The sequence below is a fragment of the Labrus bergylta genome, chromosome 21, assembly GCF_963930695.1.
Source record: "Labrus bergylta chromosome 21, fLabBer1.1, whole genome shotgun sequence".
NCBI classification, from domain to species: domain Eukaryota; kingdom Metazoa; phylum Chordata; class Actinopteri; order Labriformes; family Labridae; genus Labrus; species Labrus bergylta.
In genome coordinates, this window is record NC_089215.1 from 19646582 (window position 1) to 19667135 (window position 20554).

At 41.9% G+C, this 20554-nt stretch overlaps 1 protein-coding gene across 10 annotated transcripts in view; it reads right to left on the reverse strand.

Moving 5' to 3' along the window:
* Window positions 1-1450: 1450 nt before the first annotated feature.
* Window positions 1451-20554, reverse strand: part of mrtfab (myocardin related transcription factor Ab) — a 52503-nt gene continuing 33399 nt past the window's right edge. For 5 of the 10 annotated variants that reach the window (XM_065950088.1, XM_020644794.3, XM_020644793.3 and 2 more), the window contains 17 exons: window positions 19288-19353; window positions 15317-15372; window positions 14325-14400; window positions 13739-13897; window positions 12016-12164; window positions 11754-11900; window positions 11489-11557; window positions 10790-10974; window positions 10192-10363; window positions 8741-9133; window positions 6323-7285; window positions 5967-6173; window positions 5784-5876; window positions 4280-4420; window positions 4070-4162; window positions 3082-3145; window positions 1451-2987 (listed from right to left, as the gene is read on the reverse strand). In XM_065950088.1, the coding sequence (XP_065806160.1) occupies window positions 2401-2987; window positions 3082-3145; window positions 4070-4162; window positions 4280-4420; window positions 5784-5876; window positions 5967-6173; window positions 6323-7285; window positions 8741-9133; window positions 10192-10363; window positions 10790-10974; window positions 11489-11557; window positions 11754-11900; window positions 12016-12164; window positions 13739-13897; window positions 14325-14400; window positions 15317-15372; window positions 19288-19353 (3620 nt within the window). In that variant the 3' untranslated portion in view covers window positions 1451-2400. The remainder of the gene's footprint in view (window positions 2988-3081; window positions 3146-4069; window positions 4163-4279; window positions 4421-5783; window positions 5877-5966; window positions 6174-6322; window positions 7286-8740; window positions 9134-10191; window positions 10364-10789; window positions 10975-11488; window positions 11558-11753; window positions 11901-12015; window positions 12165-13738; window positions 13898-14324; window positions 14401-15316; window positions 15373-19287; window positions 19354-20554) is intronic. The other 5 variants (XM_065950089.1, XM_029279514.2, XM_065950090.1 and 2 more) reach the window with 4 other exon arrangements.

Sequence of the window (20554 nt, forward strand, 5' to 3'; positions counted from 1 at the left end):
ACAACAAAAAAGCTGTGACGATAACTTGCTGTAACACAACTTCCTTGGGAATCACAAAGGTTTAACTGACCATATATACAATATACTGTATATACATACTATATATAGACCAAATACACTTTGATGAGTAAATTCTCGGATGTTAGCCTTTAAGGTTTAAGAACTGGATCGTACAATATTGACTAGAATGTAAAATATTGACTGGATTGTGAAATATGTCTATGGATTTTTTCTTCGTTTATTTTGGTCATCTATTTTTTTAAATTGTAATCTTGACATCATTGTAAATGAGGGTTTGCCCTCAATGATTCCTTGAGAATAAATACAGGTTGAATGAATATTGTTGTTCTACATGTGCCCGGCTTAGTGTACTGTATTGCCACTCTGTTTAAACATACCTGTCTATGTGTCATCATTCACTTGCCCAGGGTCTACAGTTTAAAATGAGCTATGATGACTAAACTGGCGCATTAAAGAAATGTTATGAATATGTATTGTCCCTGTAAATTTAAACTGTATCAATAAATACATAAAAATCAGTTACTGGCTTTTTAAAAAAAATGAAGACCAAACTAAGGAGCTCCCAGAATATTGAAATTGCTTTTGTGTCTGTTTCTTTAAGGGGGATTGCTAGGAGATACTTTCCTCCGTAAGAGTTCTGCATGTATAGAAGCAGTTCAATGAACGTCTCAGTCACATTTGGTTCAATTCTTTTAACTACACACGTGTTTTAGAGAACAACTTTTCCTCACATTTGATTCGACTGCAGACACACACAGAACATCCATTAATTGTATATGTAATTAAAAAGTCATTCATGAGAGCAGAGAAGTCACAACTGAACGGTGAAAAAACGACTTACATCAAGATTCTTCATCTGTAATCTTCTTCTTACAGCAGCAGGGGCGTGTTTGGCTTAAAATCTTTCAAGCAGTAAAATGAATCAGTCCTCAGTGCCTGGAACATTAAAACTTGATGTTAAAAGTCATTTATAACATAAATAAATATATTTATAAAATATCAACTCAATGCAGAAATAAACGTGAAGAAGACGTTTTGATGATCAGGCATTAAGGGGGAAAGCAGGTTTTCATGCAAACAAACTTGCTGATCCTACTAAATAATGTCAAATAAACAAAAACATTCTCTCTATGAGAAAGGGAAAGTGGCTTTTTATTATCCTGTCAAAGACCTCTTCTGTGTGGAACTGGAACTGTAGGAATTATACAGTGAAGCCACATTTGTTTGTGTATTGGGATCGTAAAGCCTTCTACATGCTGGTTCCTGACAGCTGATTTCTTTACAATGGCGCCCTCTTGTGGTCTTATTCTTTATCACCAGGATTTTATCAAACATAAAAAGCATCCCAGTAGACTGTACAGGACAATATGTAATAGAGCTTTGCATCATGGGTTCATCTTGGTAAAGAATGTGAAAGAAAAACAGACTCTTTAGACTTTTTATTATATGTTTTTATTTTTTTTTTTAAACTTTTTTTTCTTTAAAAAATGACAAGGTCCAAGTATTTTGGAAGCCCCGCCCTCACCCTATGTTCCCCAGCCGGCGAGCTCGACTCTAAAGCAACCAGCAAAGAAAAATAGTCTTATGGACAATTGATAATATACACCCCATATACAGCAATACACAGTGGCCTACCATAATGTTACCAATAATACACAACCTCCAACGAGGCTTCAATTCAAACTGTTGCCAATGATATGGTTCATTCCAATAGCAACTGTCAACCAGTGATGGTTGTGTTTTTTTGACTAGTGTGGGCGGGGTTCAGGTTGCCGCGGTGAGGCGACGAGGTCACCGACAGCTGCCTTCCATTTCACACCATCAACAGCTCAGCTGATCAAAAGAATACATGGTGACTCTCAGTCAGCCTCACCAGGCAGCATTACGATTGTGACCTGAACACACCCTTTAAACCAATCAGATTCAGCATAAGTGCAAAGTTTAGGAGGCACTGACACACGCACTCTGATATCTCAAAGAGCCTGAGTGAACGTCACTGACGGTCCATCCTCAGCTCTTATCCGTCAAACCGCCTCCAGGAGTTGAACAATTGTATTACAGTGACCTACAGTTCTGCTGGTTTACTTTTACTTGCTTGAAATGCAGCTCAGGACACATGAAGTGGGATTTTACCAGCCTGGATTTTAACCCGTCTGCTTGTTGGCTCCTCATAGAATTTCATTTGCTTATTTCACCTCATCCTGCGATCAGTAACAGCAAGTAAAAGACAAGGAAAACTGAGTAAATGTGTGCGTGTTTGCATGTGCCAGTGACCCCCGCAGTGGTAGAGACAGCATAGAAAAGGTTTCAGTATGTGCATGAAATAAAGACGCAGCGTGTACACAGTGTGAGCCAGCGCCCGTCAGTCCTCGCGCAGGGCTACAGACATGACTCCCAGTGTAGCTGCAGGTCCGTGCTGTCCAGAAAGTCGGCCGAGAAGACGCTGGGTGGAGTGTGTGGCGCCAGCGGGGTCAGGCTCGTCCCTCCATCTCCGTCACCAGCGACCTCCCCTCCTCTTCCTCCTCTCCCCCCTCCGCTGCCCCCGCTCCCTACACCGCTGCTTCCCACCATGGAGATATCAAGCCAGTCCATGCTGTCCAAGGTGGGGTCACCGAAGTCCAGCCCCGTAGAGTGAGGGGAGAAGCCCAGGTCGGAAGTGTCCATGGGGGAAGGGGCGTGGTCCAGGATGCTGTGCGTGCTCAGCATCTGGCTGTGGAGGTCGTCGATCAGCGTCAGGCCGCCGTCAGGCTCCACCCCCAGCAGCGGGGCGCCAGTGGTGCTCTCCAGGAAGTCCTCCAGGCGGGCACTGCCTGTGCAGGGCTCGCCTACAGAGGGCTGAGGGGAGAGGAGGGGCTGTGTGGGGGTGGGAGGGGAGAGATGGAGGGGGGATGGGGGAGAAGCAGGTGAAGGCGGGTCAGAGAGTGGGGTGAGGGAGGGGTCAGGGTTGGACTTGAAGCCGGAGATTTCTGTAGGAAGAAACAGAAAGAAGAATACATCATTAACAAATAGAAGTTTGGGAAAAAGTCTTTCTGTCGCTGATGTTTGAAAAAAATGTATTACCTCCACTCTTCAGCAAGATGTCAAACAGGTCATCCATCTGCTGACTGTTCACACCATTCTCCTGCTAACAGAGGAGAACACGTCATCAGTCAGCCACCGAGAACACATGAAAACACAACTCGACTAGCATAGAAAACCTGAGCTTAAAACACAGTCATAAACTTTACATTGTTTTCTCTCTAGTTACCCTGTTTCTAATATCTGATTAAGTTAAGTTAAACTTGTGCCCCCCTGTACACTACAAGGCACACATTGGGATAAAATTCAGCCTGGTTCCAAATCAGTGGTGCAACTCCAAAATCAAATAAAAATGTACCTAAAATCTCAGTGTATGTATTTAGAAGTAGAGTCTTTTGCACCAGAGGAGAGACCCTCTGCTGCACAAAAGAAGTGTTGAAGGCACAGCGTTCACATTTGAAACTAACAACCTCTCCTCATATACTCTACAGCACTTTTTCTTTGTTGTCTTTTATAAAAAATATAGTGAAAAAATATAAAACATGTAGCTAATAAAAATTTATTTTGTTTTACAATGTGGTTAAAGTTTTGAAATCAGTGATTTAAAAGGTTAGATGATAACTTCTGATTAATTTTAAATCTGTTTTATAATTACATATATCGCCTGTTCAAATGAAATGACAAGTTGAAACCAGTGTTTGTCTTGAGTCATCAAAGCAGGGGGAAGTACAGAAGCTTAATAAAGCTTCATCAGACCACATGAGTTGTAGTTTGAGCAATGAGGGTATTTCATTTTAACATTGCAGAAAAATGTAAAACAACAACAGTGAAGCATTATCTCACTCTAAATCAAATCCACCACTGAAACCTCTCTGTCTACACATTTCCAACCGCCTTCAGTTTAGCAAAATGAGCACATGGCTCAGTGCGAGACACTCAGACGGAAAAATGAAGGAGGAAACAGAAACAGAACAAAACTGCAGAATAGATGGAAAGAAAAAAAAGGCGAGCTGGGGGGGGGGGGACATACTTTGGAGCGTTGAGCAGGAAGGGAGGTGTTGGGTTTGGGAGAGGGAGGGGTGAAGAGTGTGTGCCGGTCATAAGGCGGACACACCTCCTCTCTCTGCCCGGGTGGAGTGATGAAGAGATGAGATGAACAGAAAAGAGAAGGAAAGAGAGAAATAAGTTAATGAGGTTTACAACACAAGGCCGTAGATGGAGAAGACGGAGGTGGTCTTACCTTCAGAGATGACAGTAAGCTGCTTTGGCTTTCACTGTCTGACACGTCGTCAAAGAAAGGCTGCAGGTTGGGCGGAGCGGTGGCTGATAGGCTGGGTTGGGGCGAACCATTGGTGTCCAGGTGAAGCCCCGCCTTCTGTCCCTAAGTAAAGAGAGAGGCAGAGACATGAGTTTAATATGATGAATGTTGATTTGTGAATGGCTTCTTAGGTCTTATTTCTGAACAACAGGCTGCTGTTTCACATTGTATGATTCCTGTGTTTGTGCTGACACCTAGTGGCAGACAGACGTAACTACTTGAGGAGAGAAAAGACATTTTAAACCTCTAATCAAATCCCTCTATATGTTTTTCTATTTCTGTCTTGCACAAGAAATGTACATTTGTAAATAAAAACAGCTGCCGTCTACATTCTTACAGGTGCAAAGAAATTCTACAGTTATGGAGATTTTTAGTTTTGGAATTCTCTGTAAAATTGAATCGTTTGCACTGATGTATTAGTGGTGAAAAGGATCACGCCTCATGGTTACGCTGATCTATGTAAAATGTCTAAATTTATTATGCCTATAATAAATAACAGCTCAGTCCCTGTGCAGAGACTGAGTGAGAAGATGGCAGCATTTAATTAGAGTCGTTTGGACCGGCTGTACAAAAACATTAAGATATTTTATTCTTTTAAAAAATATTTTTAAAATGTTTCACAGACAGAAATAAAGACAAAGCGTTGATAAACTTCATACTAGGGGCGCTGCTCTTGGTGTGTCGTGTGTGTCTGTTTTTAAGTCTGAATCTGGGTCTTGATGTGTGTCTGATTCAAACCCCTTATAATCATAACTTTGTAGGAATTCCCATTTTCGGTGATGTATTCCTCGTGTTTCTTGTCTTCTGTGTGCTCCTGCTGTGACACAAATTTCCCCTTGTGGGACAATAAAGAATCTGAATCTGAATGATTGTGTGTGGTTACTTTGTTTCAAACGCTGCTTCGTCTTTTCTGCGTTCATTCTCATCCCATCATGCAGGTAACAGCTATTTGTTTGTTTGTACAATTGATGACTGTGATTGGGGGGGGTTACAAAGATCCAATCCCTGAAAAAACCTGTGATCCGATCTGAATCGTGGGATTTGTGATCTGCAACGCCGCGATGATATGTATATTATTTAACATTAAACTATGTCTATGAATACATTCAAAACTAATGTTCAAATATGTGCAGCAAAAGAGAAAACAACAGAAGATATGATCAACTAAGAAAGACTCAACGGGTATTAATGCATAGCGGTAAAACAGAAAAGAAACAATTGATCACAAACAACTTGGTAAAAAGTCACTTTTTAAAATGCAACCTGTACATTCACTTTGAGACCTGAATAATAAAGTTAGACAGATTCAGCATATGAATTGAGAAATGTAATTTTTCTAACCAATAACAAATGTGTTCATTATCTTTAACATATATCTGTTCTCATAGATATAAACATTCAATAGGAAGAACAGTTTTTCCCCTACCTTTTTGTTTGCTTGGCTCACAGGCTCCGCCTCTGGCTGCTCTTTTGATTTGCTTTCAGTGCTGGGCAGTTTACTCGGAGTCGACTGCAATCTCTACAAGAAGAGAACGAGCAGAAAAAAAGATTACCTCTGATGCTATAAACCCCCGAGCAGCACATCACACAATCACAGTTTAATATGTACCTGCAGTGTGATGCGTCCATTTGTTTTGGCCAGTGAGGACACGCCGTTCTGACCATCTGGGGTGTTACTGGTGAGGGCGATCAGGTAGTGGTTTCCATTGCTGTCGGTGACGAGTGTTGGCGCACCGTTGGCCTTGAGGAGATCTAATGAAATGGCCTGAGTGTGGATCTGAGTGCCATTTTGTTGGTTGATGACGACAGGGGTCACCTGGAAAAATAAATCAAACTATTGATCAGTTTTTGAGGCATTATTATTTTTTAATTAACAACGAAGATGTAATATAAAGAAAAACTTAAACACGACTGTCACTTTAAAAAGAGAACCTTTACATGTCTACCACTGCTTGGCCTCATTACCTGTTGTGTGGTGACTGCTGCAGTCTGCTGCCTCCTGTGCTGAGCCTTCAGCTGCTTCCTCTGCTGCACTGGGTTCCCCGGAGACTTCTGGATCTGCACCTGAACCTGCTTCAGTTGGACCTGGTTCTTCTGCTGGACCTGCCCTTGAGTCTGTTTGAGCAGCTGCAGTTTCTGCTGACTGAGCTTCTGCTGGGCGAGTTTCTGCTGCACTAACTTCTGCTGGGCCTGCAGCTGTTTCTGTTGGGTCTGCTGGATGATGAGCTGCTGCAGTTGCTGCTGCTGATGGAGCAGGATTTGAGCTTCTTTCTTCTGCTGTTGCAGCTTTTGAGGGCTTGTCTTTGCCTCGGCTACTTTCTGTGTGGGACTCTGCTGCAGCGTCTGTTTCTGCTGTTCGGCCTGTTGGACTTGCAGCCGGTGGATCTGCTGCAGCCGGACGAGGGTCTCCTGAGAGCACTGCATCGGCTGCTCTGGTTTCTTCGCCTGTTCCTCCTCTGTCACTCCCTCCATCCGCTCTTCAGGCTCCACCTCCTTCTTCACCTTCACCACAATGCCGTTAGGGAAAACAGGGGGCTGAATGGCAGAGGCTTTTATTAGAGTTTGAAGTTTAACATCTCTGGGTGTTTTGCTCTTGTCCCCTCCTGCTATCACTATTGCACCCGACATCTTGCCCTGCTCCAGCTGTGACCGCAGCGTCTCCACCAGCCTCTGCTTCTGACGCAGCATCCTGGTTAGCTCCTCAATCTGTTTGTCCTTCTCCTGCAGCATCTGGTCTTTGTCCATGGTGTCCATGGCAACTCCAGGCTGAGGCTCTGGAGGCTGACTTGAGGAGGGGGATGGCCTAGAGAGGCTGCAGGAGCTCTGGATCTCCTCTTTGACGTTGGAGAGAGACTGGGAGAGCGGAGCGACGTTGGATGGGTGCTGGGGAGACGGGTGCAGGGTGAGCTGGGTAAGGGGAGAGCTCACCTGGTGGACGACAAAACAAGAAGAGAAAGTTAGGAAAGGGTTAGAAGGAATGCATCTAAAAATATTTTAAAGCTCATAAGAACGTTTTTTTTGTTTGGACAAGGAGGTACCTCTTATGCTGATCCGTCCTGTACATGTACAAGTAGTGTTCTATTAAGAAAAATCTCATCCTGCTTCATATCAACGATCAAACGTCTAACTTTGAAGAATCTTAATTGTTGAAATTTTAATCAAAGTCTGTTTCGAAGGCATGTTGTTACTCACTTCGTCTGACACCTACAGCGGTCTGGCAGTGGTAACAGGCATTACAAATGATTACACAGAAATAATCAAAGTTGCTTTTGTTGCTCATGTAGAGGCATGAATATGAATTTCTGTCTGTTTCGTAATCAGCTGATGATCCAAAAAGCAGCAGCATGACTGGTCATGGCACATGACCCTCCATTGTTCCTCTGCCTTCACTGACTTCCAATCAGTGCTCACATCAAATTTAAACTCTGCTGCTCGCTTACAAAACAGCGACAAAAAATATCTCCTCCTTACCTAAACTCTATCATCCAGGTTTACACTCCCTCCTGCCCACTACACTCTGCCAATTATAGAGATCCAACCTTCACAACAGGGCCCTAAGTCTCTAACTAGACTCGTCTGCTCTTTCGCCCCCCGGTGGTGGAATGAACTTCCAAACTCCATTTAATCTGCAGAGTCTCTCTGCACCTTTAAGAAAAAGCTGAAGACCCAGCTCTTTCATGAAATCGATGATGATGATTTTGACAATGGCGATCTTTAGGATAGTTTCTATACTGATTAGAGCTCTCAAGAACTGCCGTCGATGTTGTGCTTTGCCTCTTGTCACTTCCTGTCAGCACCTGTGTGTCTGATCGGACTGAAAGCTGTTTGTTTGCACTGATGTTGTTTTCTCTCCTCTCTAGATCCTTGCTTGTGTTGTACTTACTCTCTGATGTTTGTATGTCGCTTTGGATAAAAGCGTCTGTAATATGAATTGTAGAATTGTAGAAATCAAAATTTTAAATATTAGCCTCAGGTAGCATTTAAGGTATTTATTAGCAATAGCATGTTTATGCTCACAGCGAACTATGATATGGATAACAAAGCATTTTGTAACCAGTGTTCAGTAACCAATCTATAACATTTTTATGTTGTTCGCTCTTCTTCTTCCTCTGATTCAGACGGCTTGAACATTTTGTTGAGATCTTAAACACTGATTGTCAAAAGTGCTGCTGTGTGCAGAGCAAGGCAGATGTCAATCAAACTGCTATCCTCCATCCAAAACAGTCTTATCAACAAATGTTTGTTTTTTAAGTGTTTTAAGTTCTTAACTTTTATTTTCACACGTTTTTGACTTTACAAGGTCCATCTCTCATTTCATTTATATGTTCTAGCCAAATTCCTGGACCTTCAACAAAAAACGAACGATGTATATATGTTTCTTACCATCTCTCCGAACATGTCCCCGTTACAGCTCGTCTCATCAGGACTCATCCCGGCCAAAGACCTCTCAGACGGAGAAGGTGACACGGGAGGGCTGGAGCTGGTGCTGCCAAACCTCATGACCCGCCCTGGAACCACCTGAGCCAGGGATGATAGAGATAACCTAAACCCTCCATCTGGTTGGTGCTCAGGTGTGGTTGTTATGGCGGGAGAGGAAGTGACAGTGCCAGCAGCCGAGGTCGTGACCTGATGGCTGGGCTGTGATGTGCCATTTTTCAAAGCTGCCGCGTTGCTGCCGTTTTGCTCCTGGTAGTTGCGAAGCCGCTCAATGAGATCGTTCTTGGTGCCTGAGACGGTCAGACCACGCAGTTTCAATTCCTGTTTCAGCTCAGCGACCTGGAGGATGAGAAACCAGATCAGTGAGCAAACACTGACTAAGAGTGAAAGAGAACAGAACAACTGAAAAAGACAAAAACAGAAAGTGTAAGGTTCAGGGGATCATAATTAGGTTTACAGGTTCCCAAAATAGGGTTCAAGTTCTCCTCAACAGGGGGTCACATGAGGCTTACAAATCTATTAGAGAGAAACTACATACAATTAAAAAAGTATTTTTCTGAAAAATCCCCTCTCCAGGCCTCTACATAATTCTTAAATGAAAAGATTTATGCCATAAAAATTACTCTGTATGCAGAGGTGAAGGTTCAGAATCATTTAATAAGTTATACTTTTAGAGGGAACATACAATATGTCTTTAAAGACAAGGTGGTCTGACATCACAGGTAACTTGTATTTTCACACTTGAACAACAGAGAGCTGTATGTGAGAACGCAGACAGCCAAATTTTTCACTTATCCGGAGTTTCTCCTGACAGCCCCCTAGTATTTTTTCTGCAGAAAGTCTGAGTGAGCTGATGTGAGAACGCAGCAGTATTCACCTCCAGTGAGTGGGAGGGGATGGTGATGATTATTCCCTGTGATCGTTACACAACCATAGACTGTGTGCATGTGACTGCTATGATCTCTGTGCACAACATTTAACTGCTGCATTATGTTTTGTGTTCGTCAGTATGTTGTTTTTTCCTCTTTTTTTGATAGTGTGATTCTGTTGGACTACAAGTAGCATTGATTTAAAGGCAAATATTCTGATTATAGCGTTGTATAACGGACTCTGTTGCTTCATCATCACTTCCACATTGTTATTTTTACCTCAGGATTCCCCCTGCCCCACTCTACTGTCTGACCAGGATAGCCCCCCGCTGTGAGGTGTATGTGTGAACAGCAAGGTCAGGAGGATTTCAGAGTCAGTCCTTCTAAAACTCACAAGTGCATGTGTGAAAACAGATTTAGTTGCTACATTTTTTAGCAAATTATTGAAATGATAAAATTGTTGACATTTTTCCCTTTGTTTTCAGCTGACTTGCCAGAATGCAGATGAATACACTCTGATACACTCACCTTGAACTCATCCAGGTTGGCAGGCAGACTGACTGGTTTAGCTCCGCCCACTGCAGTTTGGCTCTGACGGGCACTCCCGCTCTGATTGAAGGTGGCGGGGGTGGTAGTCGTGGGAGCGCTGCGGGAGGGGGAAGGGCCGGAAGTGGTCGTGGGAGGCTGCTCCGTCAGTGGCCTGAGGGGAGAGAGAAGATGGTTCAGTTTTATGTGACAGGAAATGCTGAATAACAGCAGGTAATGGTGGGTAAAAATATAGTTCTCTTTGATCAGGTTCTTTATACACTTTCCTTTTTATATCTCAATGGTTTCTAGTTGTTCAAAACATAAAAACATTTCATTCAGTGACAAATTCATCACACCGCTAAAGCCAAACTCAGAAAGAATATTTTTTACGATATTAACAGAACTTATACAAGTACTGTGCTTCAGAAAAGAACTATGGGTAATAACTTATATGAGGAAGGAAAAGGAAAGGAGCAACTAGTGGATTCTTCACATAAAACCATCAAAGTTATTCACCCTCATGCCAAAATCACAATCACAAACACACACACACTTACCATCACACCTACAAATAGACACAGTCATGCTTGACACTCACTTGGGAGGGGCAGGCAGGATGGTGTGGTAGTTGTAGTGCTGCTGTTGCTGGTTGAGGATCTGCAGCTGCAGGAAGAGCTGCTGCTGATGAAGAAGCTTAGCGTAAGATGAGTCCATCGCAGGCGGCTGCTCTTTGTCTGCTTTCTGATCCGGAGGGATGTACTGGTGGTACTTCAGCTTCTTCACCTGCATCCAGGATGGAAAGGTTAACAAAAATGTTTCTGCTATAGGATAAGACGAGCGTGGTACATTCATTCTACACTATCTGCCTAAATAAGTGGATGACATTTAAAAAACAAAAATGTAGATGGAAAGATAACCGGTTAAAATGTACTTTCAGCTCTAGAACAACCATTTCCTCTTCACTAAACAACAAGTCTCTGTTCTGGTGTTTTTAGGACTTTTTGAACAAAACTGTATCCCTCTTCCCCTAAGACAATATGTTCTCCTTGTATCAGTTTTAAGTTGTGAAAACATTACATGAATTTAGAAAACCTGGCATTCTGAGACACCAAAACCAGCTGATTTGAAGTAAATTTCAGCTTCATGGTTCAATATTCAAAATATTGATTCTTTAAAAATGAAAAAAAGAAGAAAAGAAAGGAAGTGAATACAACCTGAAAGATTGGACAACTTTGAAAGGAGAGAGATCATTATAAAGAGATCAGCTGTAAGTCTGGTGTCAGTGTCTGTTACTGACCTTGGGCTTGCTGTCCTTTGCTTTCTTGGATCTGTGTGAAGGACGGTCTGAACTCGTCTTAGACTGAGACTGTATGACATAAAGCGTGAGAAATGGGGTCAGGGGGGAGGCAGTGAGGAAATGAAGAGATGAGGGAGGGTTAGCCAGTTATAGCTGCTCCACAAATAGAGATTAAGGTCAGATTTATTCCTAAATCATCAGATCTGCAGGATGATATGTCATGCTTCTTTGATTATCAAAAGGAAAATAATAAATGTTTCTGCACCTTGACCTGTCCGGTAGAAGGGCGGGAGTTTGTTATGGTCACTGGCACTGTTGTCCCGTTTGTTAATTTTGTGAACGGAGAGGAGTCTGACCCATTCACCTGGGGTGGAGGAGGCGGAGGAGGCGGAGGGGGCCGCTGAGTCAGGAACTGAGAAGATATGTCTCTTGTTAAAAGTGTGACAGTGTTTAAAAGAAAAATGTAACATCTTATTGACAGCCTCTTGATTCTGTTGATTGATTAAGATGAGATTCTGTGGCGGTACCTGTGTGAGGGGAATGTCCCCGTTCTGGGTGACCGTGTCAGGTGGAGACAACTGAGGGACGGCGCTCACAGGTGAGTCGTGATTGGTTAGCTGGTCCGGGGAAAGTGCGTCGCTGCTGTCTTCATCTAAAGACGAGCTCTCTCCTTCAGCTGTTTACAGAGGGAAAAAAGGAGTTCATAATCAACAACAAACAAGAGTTACTGTAACATCTTGTCTGCTACAAACTTCAGTGGCTGGTAAAAAAAAAAGAAAAGAGGACAACAAGTTCAACTTCCAGCTTCCTTGCAGAATGTTACCATGTCAAGCAAAGTCACAGCTGTTTAGCAGATTGCTCAACAACCATGACTAACTTTAGAGAAGTTATACAACACTGTATGTCCTGCTGTGTTTCAACACAGGACTATGTACAAACATTGTTGTTTGGACACATCTGTTGTTGGTCAAAAGTTTGTATGGTACCACATACTGAGGACAAGAGTTGGAAATGAGCAATAGCTTCATACTCTTAATGCAGCACATCAGTTTCAAGTATGCTTTGAAACTATGTTAAATCGCATTGTCCCTATTAAATAAATCAATTCAAATTCAAACATCCAGTAGTGATGATGCAACCTGAGCTGACTTATCAGACTCTGATCTGAAAACACTGTATTACAAGAGTGTGTGGATACCTGGATGATGTAAATACAAAGGTAATAGTGTATCTACCATTTATTACATGCAAGGGTTTCATGCAGTAACATTTAAGCCAGAGGTATAATGGTTACACAATGACATCTGTTTCATCTTTGTTTTCATCTTTGCCCTAAGCCGTAGGGCTCAAGAAAGTTCAGGAATAATCTGTCAATTACTGGTGTTGGGTTTGAATCATGGAGAAAGACAGATGTTAAAGTTAAAATGTTGCTCAAATAGAGGCTATGACACCATTCACAAACTCCTTGATTTGATGCTAATGCAAACAATGACATAATAAGTGCTGTTAGCTAGGTAATGGGCCAGTCATTGGTTACAAAGCTAACATGCATAGAGGAAGAGCGGTGTCCCCACCAGCTCCAAACAATGATGTTCACAACTCTTTCATAGGCCCAAGAGCCGAGGCCATGTATATAACAGACAATCAGTTTTTTCAGTGCATAAAGAAAGGAGAGCAAGTGGACCGGGAGATGTTTGCTGACTTTGATCATTTTTATTTTTTTAGAATCAGAATCCCCTCAGAATGAGTCAAATGAATTCACTGTGTCTTTAAAAGTGAGTCTGGTGTCATTTGTTTACAAGTTATCTTGACAGTGAGATTGAGAGTTTAGCTGATTATTGTGAGGTTTTTGTGTGTCGAGGCATCCCTGCGCCTGCACGTTCCTGTAATTATTAATTATTTTGGTAACTTAAAACTGTGCTGTTTTCTTTATCTGTATATTATCCATCCATCCAGAGAACCCACGCATGCACAGGGAAAACATGCAAACCCCAACTCCAGGCAACAGCGCTAACCGCGGCACCGTGTTGGCATCTGATTGTGTTTTATGTTTTATTGGTGTTTTTGTGCAAACATTCTATCTACACACTCAACTGACTACATGGTTATTGTGTTTATGTGTGTGACTGTAACCTTCTGTTCATTTTTTTAGTACAGCTTTAACAAAGCAACTGACACTTTCAAGGCTTCTGTCCATGAACAAAGACACATGTGACTATGAGTTGTGTTTGTGAGTCTGTCTCCGCTTACCCAGTGGTGAGTGCACAGTGCAGGTAACCGACAGGATGTTCTTGTGAACCAGTTCAATGGGACCTGGTCTGTGGGAGATTTTGTCGTTGAGGTCGTCGGCCAGTCGTGCCCGCTTCAGCTGCAGCTGCTTGGCCTGCAGGGACGGCTCTGCAGACGTCTCTGTGGAGGACACATGAAGGCACACAAGTTTATTCAACAAGGGGGTTTATGTTAAAATACAGCAAAGCAAGACATCCCCCTTTACTTCAACATGAGATGTCTGAAAGCATCTCCATTGATGCAACAAGGACCACAGCCTCCGTACATGGGGCGACATAACCGATAGGCTACCGGCGCACCAAATAAAACAATTATTAGTCTATTGGCGAAATGTATGTATCACGTCATTATGCTAAATCAAACTCATCTGCAGCAATGTACAGCATAGCTTCTGTACCAGAACTACAACCAGCCCCCGAACTATCCCCTTAAAGTTACAATGTGGTTCCTTATCAATTAAAGTCTCATTTATTAAAGGTAACTTTTTCATACCTCTTGAAGCTATTCTTCCAAGTCAGAAAGAGTGGACTTGTGTGTTCAGACTCACCCTCCAAAATGTGCATCCTGACCAGTTCAGAGCGCTCAGGTCGACTCCTGATCTTCCTCTTCAGATAGTCCTCGGTCTGGGATGAAAAAACATTTAAGCACCGTTAGAAGATGTTTAAAACAGTGGAAGGGTTGAGGCAAAGAATGTATCAACAGAATTTTTTTTTTATCAGTACAGAACCAGTCATACAAATGATTAGGGTAACGATACGTTTAAGAATCAAATTATGTGTTTGGGCTTGGCTTGAATGATGAAAATAAAATAAAAATTCCTAGATGGTACTGATGTTACCGGTGAGGACATGTGTTTTTTTTTTTTAGTTTGAGGCATAATGATTACATTTCAAATGTATAGTCATTTACTCTCAGCTGCAAGCAGCTTTATCTCTTTTCTTGTACAGGTTGCATGTTTCGAAAAAAATTCCAACAGTTAATGCTAACTGCAATATTAATTTAATTTTGACAGAGTTGGTCACAATAAAAAATATAATAAATTCTAATTAATGTAAAGGAAATATCTTCATGATATGATATAAACAGATTTGACAAAACAAAATTGATAACTAGTGATTCCTGACCCGAGACAGTTGTTGTTGCTAAAGCTATCTTTGCTAAACAAGCATTTCAAAAGCATTTATTGGTTGACATGCATCAGTGATAAATCATAATAGACGAGTCAGCAAATATTACTTTAAATCAGCAGAGATCAACTCTTAATAGTTTTACACAACTTAAGCCAGAGGTAAATGTGATTATTAAAACCTTCTTAAGAATGCTGAGCAGCACTGCTGGGTTTGTGCAGCTTCTGACTGAAATAGTACTTCTATTTGTGTGGCAGATATGATATGATTTGTCATTTATTAAAGCTTTATAGCCATTGAATTTAGCAATGCATACTGACAGTGTATTCTACTTCAGATAATGCTTTGTGATTTGTTGTTGTAAGGAAGAAGCTTTCACACAAAGGAAACTCACTCCTCTGAAGACACTCACCCTTGCTCGCTCCAGACTCCTCCGCTGTTCGTGAAAGGCTGCCGGGCTCTTCAGTGCTGCAGGGGGGGGGGGGGGGGGTAAAGGAGGGGGAAGAGAGTGAGGGAAAAAAGAGAGAAAGAGATGAAGTCAGCTCGCTCAGACTGATGCGAGTCGCTACGCTCCTTTCAGCGGGTGACAATGTGAGAACAGATACAGATATAGAGGAAGACAGACTCAGAGCAGAAGTGACTGCAGAACGCAAAGGTCAGGAGTGCGATTCTGAAACGCACACTGTGATGACAGATCAGGAGGCTGATGGGACGCTGCAGCATGCTGTGTGTGCAGTGCACAGCACACACAATTCCTTTGCAGCGAAAGCCACCTCAGTTATTAGACTGTAACTGCATTAGGTATACTTTGGCCTGTTATTCTGCAGTGGAGCGTCTGGTCATGTTATCTTTGTGCTCAGTGTGGCTGCAGCAATAAGGCAGCTGCAGGACGAGTTGAGATGTAGTCAGTGTTTGTTTCAAAAAGTTAGGTTGTAAGTTAGTAACCATGTGGAAAGATCTCACAGGACCGCATGTAACCATGACCAGAGCTTTCCTCAAACCTTTACTCAGCAGTTTGATTAGCGTCATTGTAACAAAAGTGCGTTCTGGGAGCTTAGCTTGTCACTAATAAAGTTAAGTGTTCATTAAGTGTTAACCCCTATTGAAGGTACTGCCTCTAAGCTTGAACTGCAAATAAAAGATGGTTTCGCCTTCTGTTGGGCTTTTGCAGCTCTTATACTTATAGGCTAAGACTTTTGCATGTAGCAGACTGCAAAAACTGCAAAAACAGCAAAAAACAGCATATCTGATGAATGACAGTTGTCGGGGATCTGATGGACATGAATTCTTAATGAGCAGTAGTCTGGATCGGGTCGTTAAAAAGGAGCAAGAACACAGAGGAGAGCGGGGACTGATGGATGACCGCTGCACACAAAGACATATAAATTCATCACAGCACTCAGCCATGGCTGTCCTCAGTGTACTGGGTGTATGGGGGGGAGGTGTGGATGTCTGTGTACGAGTAGAAACACGTTTGTATATATTTTTACAAAGCCATATCTAAGTATCTGACTGGACTTCTTCTCAAAGGTAACAAAGTGCATAACTGTCAGAAAAAGTAAATAATTTTAACACAGAAATGTTGGTCCACACCTTTAAATGTAACATTGGGTTGAAACAGCTTATGAGACTTTTTTTTCTCATATTGATCATTCAAAGTTTAAGTCCGATCTGTGCGTTTTCATTAGAGATAATGGTCTCAAACATAAGAAACTTCATTGTGAAAGTTTGGAAATGTTCATACAAAGATGTCCTCTGTCTTTGGGGAAGGATATTGGGAGAATGGTGGCAGTTACAATGATGCAACACAACTATGTAGGATTGATCAAGAGCTGGTGAAACTCCCTGCTTAAGGTTAGTGAGTGTGGACATGCTGCGTACAGCGGGGTGTCCACGGTATGTGTGCCTCAGATGACTGGGTGGGTGGGGGCTGGAGGAATTCCTCTTGACATTAACCCACCGCCCTGATGCACAGAGGGGAAGAGCCACATACCAGCTGTGACGCAACCAACAATAAAGATCATATGAGAACAGAGAACTGGTCAACTGATCTTTCATCTTCTATGTGAAACAAATATCTCTTGCTCATGAAGTTCAGCTGATATCAGAGTGTTGTGCTGTTTATGGTTCACTAGACTCAAGAGACTCTTTCGACGTGAGGAGCGGCCTAACCACATTTACTTTAAGCTACTATACAAATGCCTAAAAAGTCTCCAACAGTCAAATATCAATACTTGAGTTGAAGCCTTCTGATGCCTCTGAGTCTGATTTACTGTTTTGTTTGTACGTTAATATTTTGTGTCATTATGAATCCCCTGATTAATATTCGATCCTGTTTCAGCACCATTCTGATTAACCTCCAGAATATGCCACTACTTTACATTTGTAACATTAACATTAAAAACCAGATAGAGCTGTAGATAACAAAGCAGAGCTTTACTCTGCAGAACAAACACAGGAGACCCTGCTGTGATTCAGCGGTTGTTACTCGTCTCTCAACCGGAAGGTCAGAGGTTCGACCCCCCGCTCCTGCAGCCACATGTCGAAGTGTCCTTGGAAAAGACACTGAACCCCAATTTGATACTTTACACAGCAGCCTCTGCCATCAGTGTGAGTGGGTGTGAATTTGTAGGTGTGACCTGCGATGTAAAAACTGCTTTGAGTAATCAGACGACTAGAAAAGCGCTTTACAAGCTGGCGCTCCTTCTTATTGTTTGACAACTTTAAACCCAACAAGGTGCTTCTTAATTAAATGTGGTTCAATAATAAACTTTCAATGGGGTAAATCCATCAGGCAGCATGCAGTATGGACAAATGTAAGAAAAATGGCTGACCTAGAGACACAGAGGCCTTGTTATGAGTTGTGTTTTATCCACATATCTAATCTCTGAACCTCACTTGTCTATCCAGACAGTGACTGAGAAAGGAAGGAGGAGAGTTGTTCTTTGACAACCTACACTTGGCAATAAGGGTGTGAGGATAAGATGCTGCAGCAGAAACTGACCCTTCATCAGTTCCCAACACTCTCAGTGTCGTCTTTAGCTGGGCATTATGCTTCAAAGCACTTAAGAATATTTTTATGACCATTCACCAACAGCAGTGGTAGTTTTTATTGTGTTGTAAGGAGACGCAGCAAGTTTAGTTTTTCTCTAGGGCCTGATGAAGACATATTGTCTTCAGCCTATAACATGCATAGCATTTTGAGAGGCCTGTTTTTCCTGATATACTAGTCAGGCTCTAGTTTCTTCATGTGTCAAACGTCAATTCGAGATGAGAGACTTATATTAAACAAGAGGCAACCTCTGGTGTTGAAAAATAAAGCCAAAGCAGAGGTGAAAAAAAACAGTTTGGGTTTTTTGGTAGCGCTTTTCTTTTTTCTTTTTGGTAGGAAGAAGTTTGCCTCATTTTCTTACAACTCCTCCATTTTGATGATATTAGGTGAGGAGGAGTTCAGCTAAAATGTGAATAAGCACGGGAACAGCTGAGGTCACTGACAGGTGGGCGCGTTGGGTGAGCATCTTTTCAGAAACCAATGGTCGACCTCACTGAGACTACGACCATGTTTTCTACAGAGTAAGAATGAAACGTTTTTCTTCCAGCTTTATCATTTGTAAGGAGTAACCTCTCTAACTGACCTCATTAAGTTTCTTCTTGAATACTCAATATATCTTTAGTTTCTCTGTTTCCTCACTTTATCTTAGCTGATAAGCTTCCATCTAAACTGTATGAGGCTGATTGGTTGGTCATGGACTGAATTTATTTTGAGAAAAGCCTTCTACAGTATTTACCACTCACAGCAAAGCACTAAACAGAAAAAAAGAGGAAAATTCTCAAAACTATACATCTCCTCCACTTGTGATGTGCGGAACTGTGAAACAGGAAGTAGATACACAGGAAGAGGAAGCTGTTCTATTTGATAACAAAAAGTGGTGCAAAGTCACCACCAAATGTGACACATCTTGAACACTTCTACACATAGCAGATGCAGATAACGACTGATACATTCAGCAGTTGTGATACCTGAGTGTATTTCTGATTATAAAGGCGCGAGAGAGAGATAAAGTTCACCAACATATCCTGTGCAGAAGACGAAGACGGCCTATTTTAGTAGATAGACACACTGTTCTAGCTCTCATCTTGGTTTTTAATTAAGAATAAAAAATACTACAGTCAGGATAAACACAAACTACCTCAAGGTGAATACATTTGAGCTTTGTCTGTTGTGTTAATTGAGTTTGTGCATCACTCACTGCAAAAATAAGAACTTACTATGTAACTATATGTACAATTTAAACGAAACATGCTGACGATGCCTGATGCAGGTTTTCAGAATGAAGCACATTTTGAACTCTCCAGAGTAACACAGACTTTAAGCAGACTTACGTGGCATGATCCCTTGGCTGACCAGTTCCTCTCGTGTGCGTCTCTGCAGGAGTTTGAGCTGGAGGACTGCATGGAGACAGAGGAGGTAAGGAGGGAGGGGTGAAGAAAGAGAGGAGAGGAGAGAGTCAGTGACTGCCGGAAAGAATAGGAAACTGCAGCGATGGAGCTCTGAGCTCTTTAAAGCTTCTTTATCATCTCTTATTGTCCAGCGGTCAGCAGTCTGTCTGTTAAATAAATATCCACACACTGAAATAGAGATGCGTTAGTGAAGAGGACCCAATTCATCCTCCCATTTCCCCCTTTCTTCTGTCCCTTTTTTCAAACTAAAGAGGAGGCGCATACTAGAAGGGCGTACAGCTTACTACACACTTCCTGTTTCTGGAGTTTTTTTTTTTAAAATTTCATTTCTGTGTACCAAGTGAGTGCAGACGTGTTAGAAAAAAAAAGCCATCATCTGTGAGTGAATTAGAGAGTGAGATAGAGCAAGCTAAGAGAGACAAGCAGAGGAAGAACAATTTAATCACACTCAAAGTCTTGTTTTGAGTACAGGTGGAAAAACAATGTGTGTATAGGCTGATTTCTCCGTCACTTCAAAACAGGAAGTGCTTGTTACATAATGCAGAGGCCGAAGAGAGAGAGAAAAAGAGAGTTTTAAGGAACATAGCACTGGACAAAGGAGCTGGATGATGTCTGAACTTTCTACACACCACATTTCAGTTCTTGTTGTAAACCAGATGTACTTATCTTTGTTATTTTTAGAGATAGGCTCCAAGTCATCATTTATTGTTTCCCTTCGTTTAAACAGAGAAGGGCTGTCACAATACCAGAATATTAAACTTAGATTTGATATTAGTAAAAAACTAAACAATACTGATACCTGATTCAAAACCAGGCCAACTAAAACCTAAATCCTAGGCACCCCATACTGGATCATTTCTTGTTTCAGATTAGCCAAAATTTCAAGCAAACTCCTGCACACTATTTGTGAAAAGTAGAAAGTGCTCTCTCATTGCTTAAAGCAGCTTTTAGTTTAAACTATGACTGAAGATCTGAAGTTTATTTATTTATTTTTGTTGGTACAATCGAGCATTAAAGGTAGAGTCAGTAGCAATGTTCGTTGCAGCTTGTAAACACAACATTTAAATTGGGTATCTCATCCCCACCAGAAGCGCACGCTCACTGCAGGACATAGTGTGTTCATTTACTGCTTGAAACCTACGCTGCAAGCTACCTGAGAATATTACAACAAGCCGATCATTTAGCACAC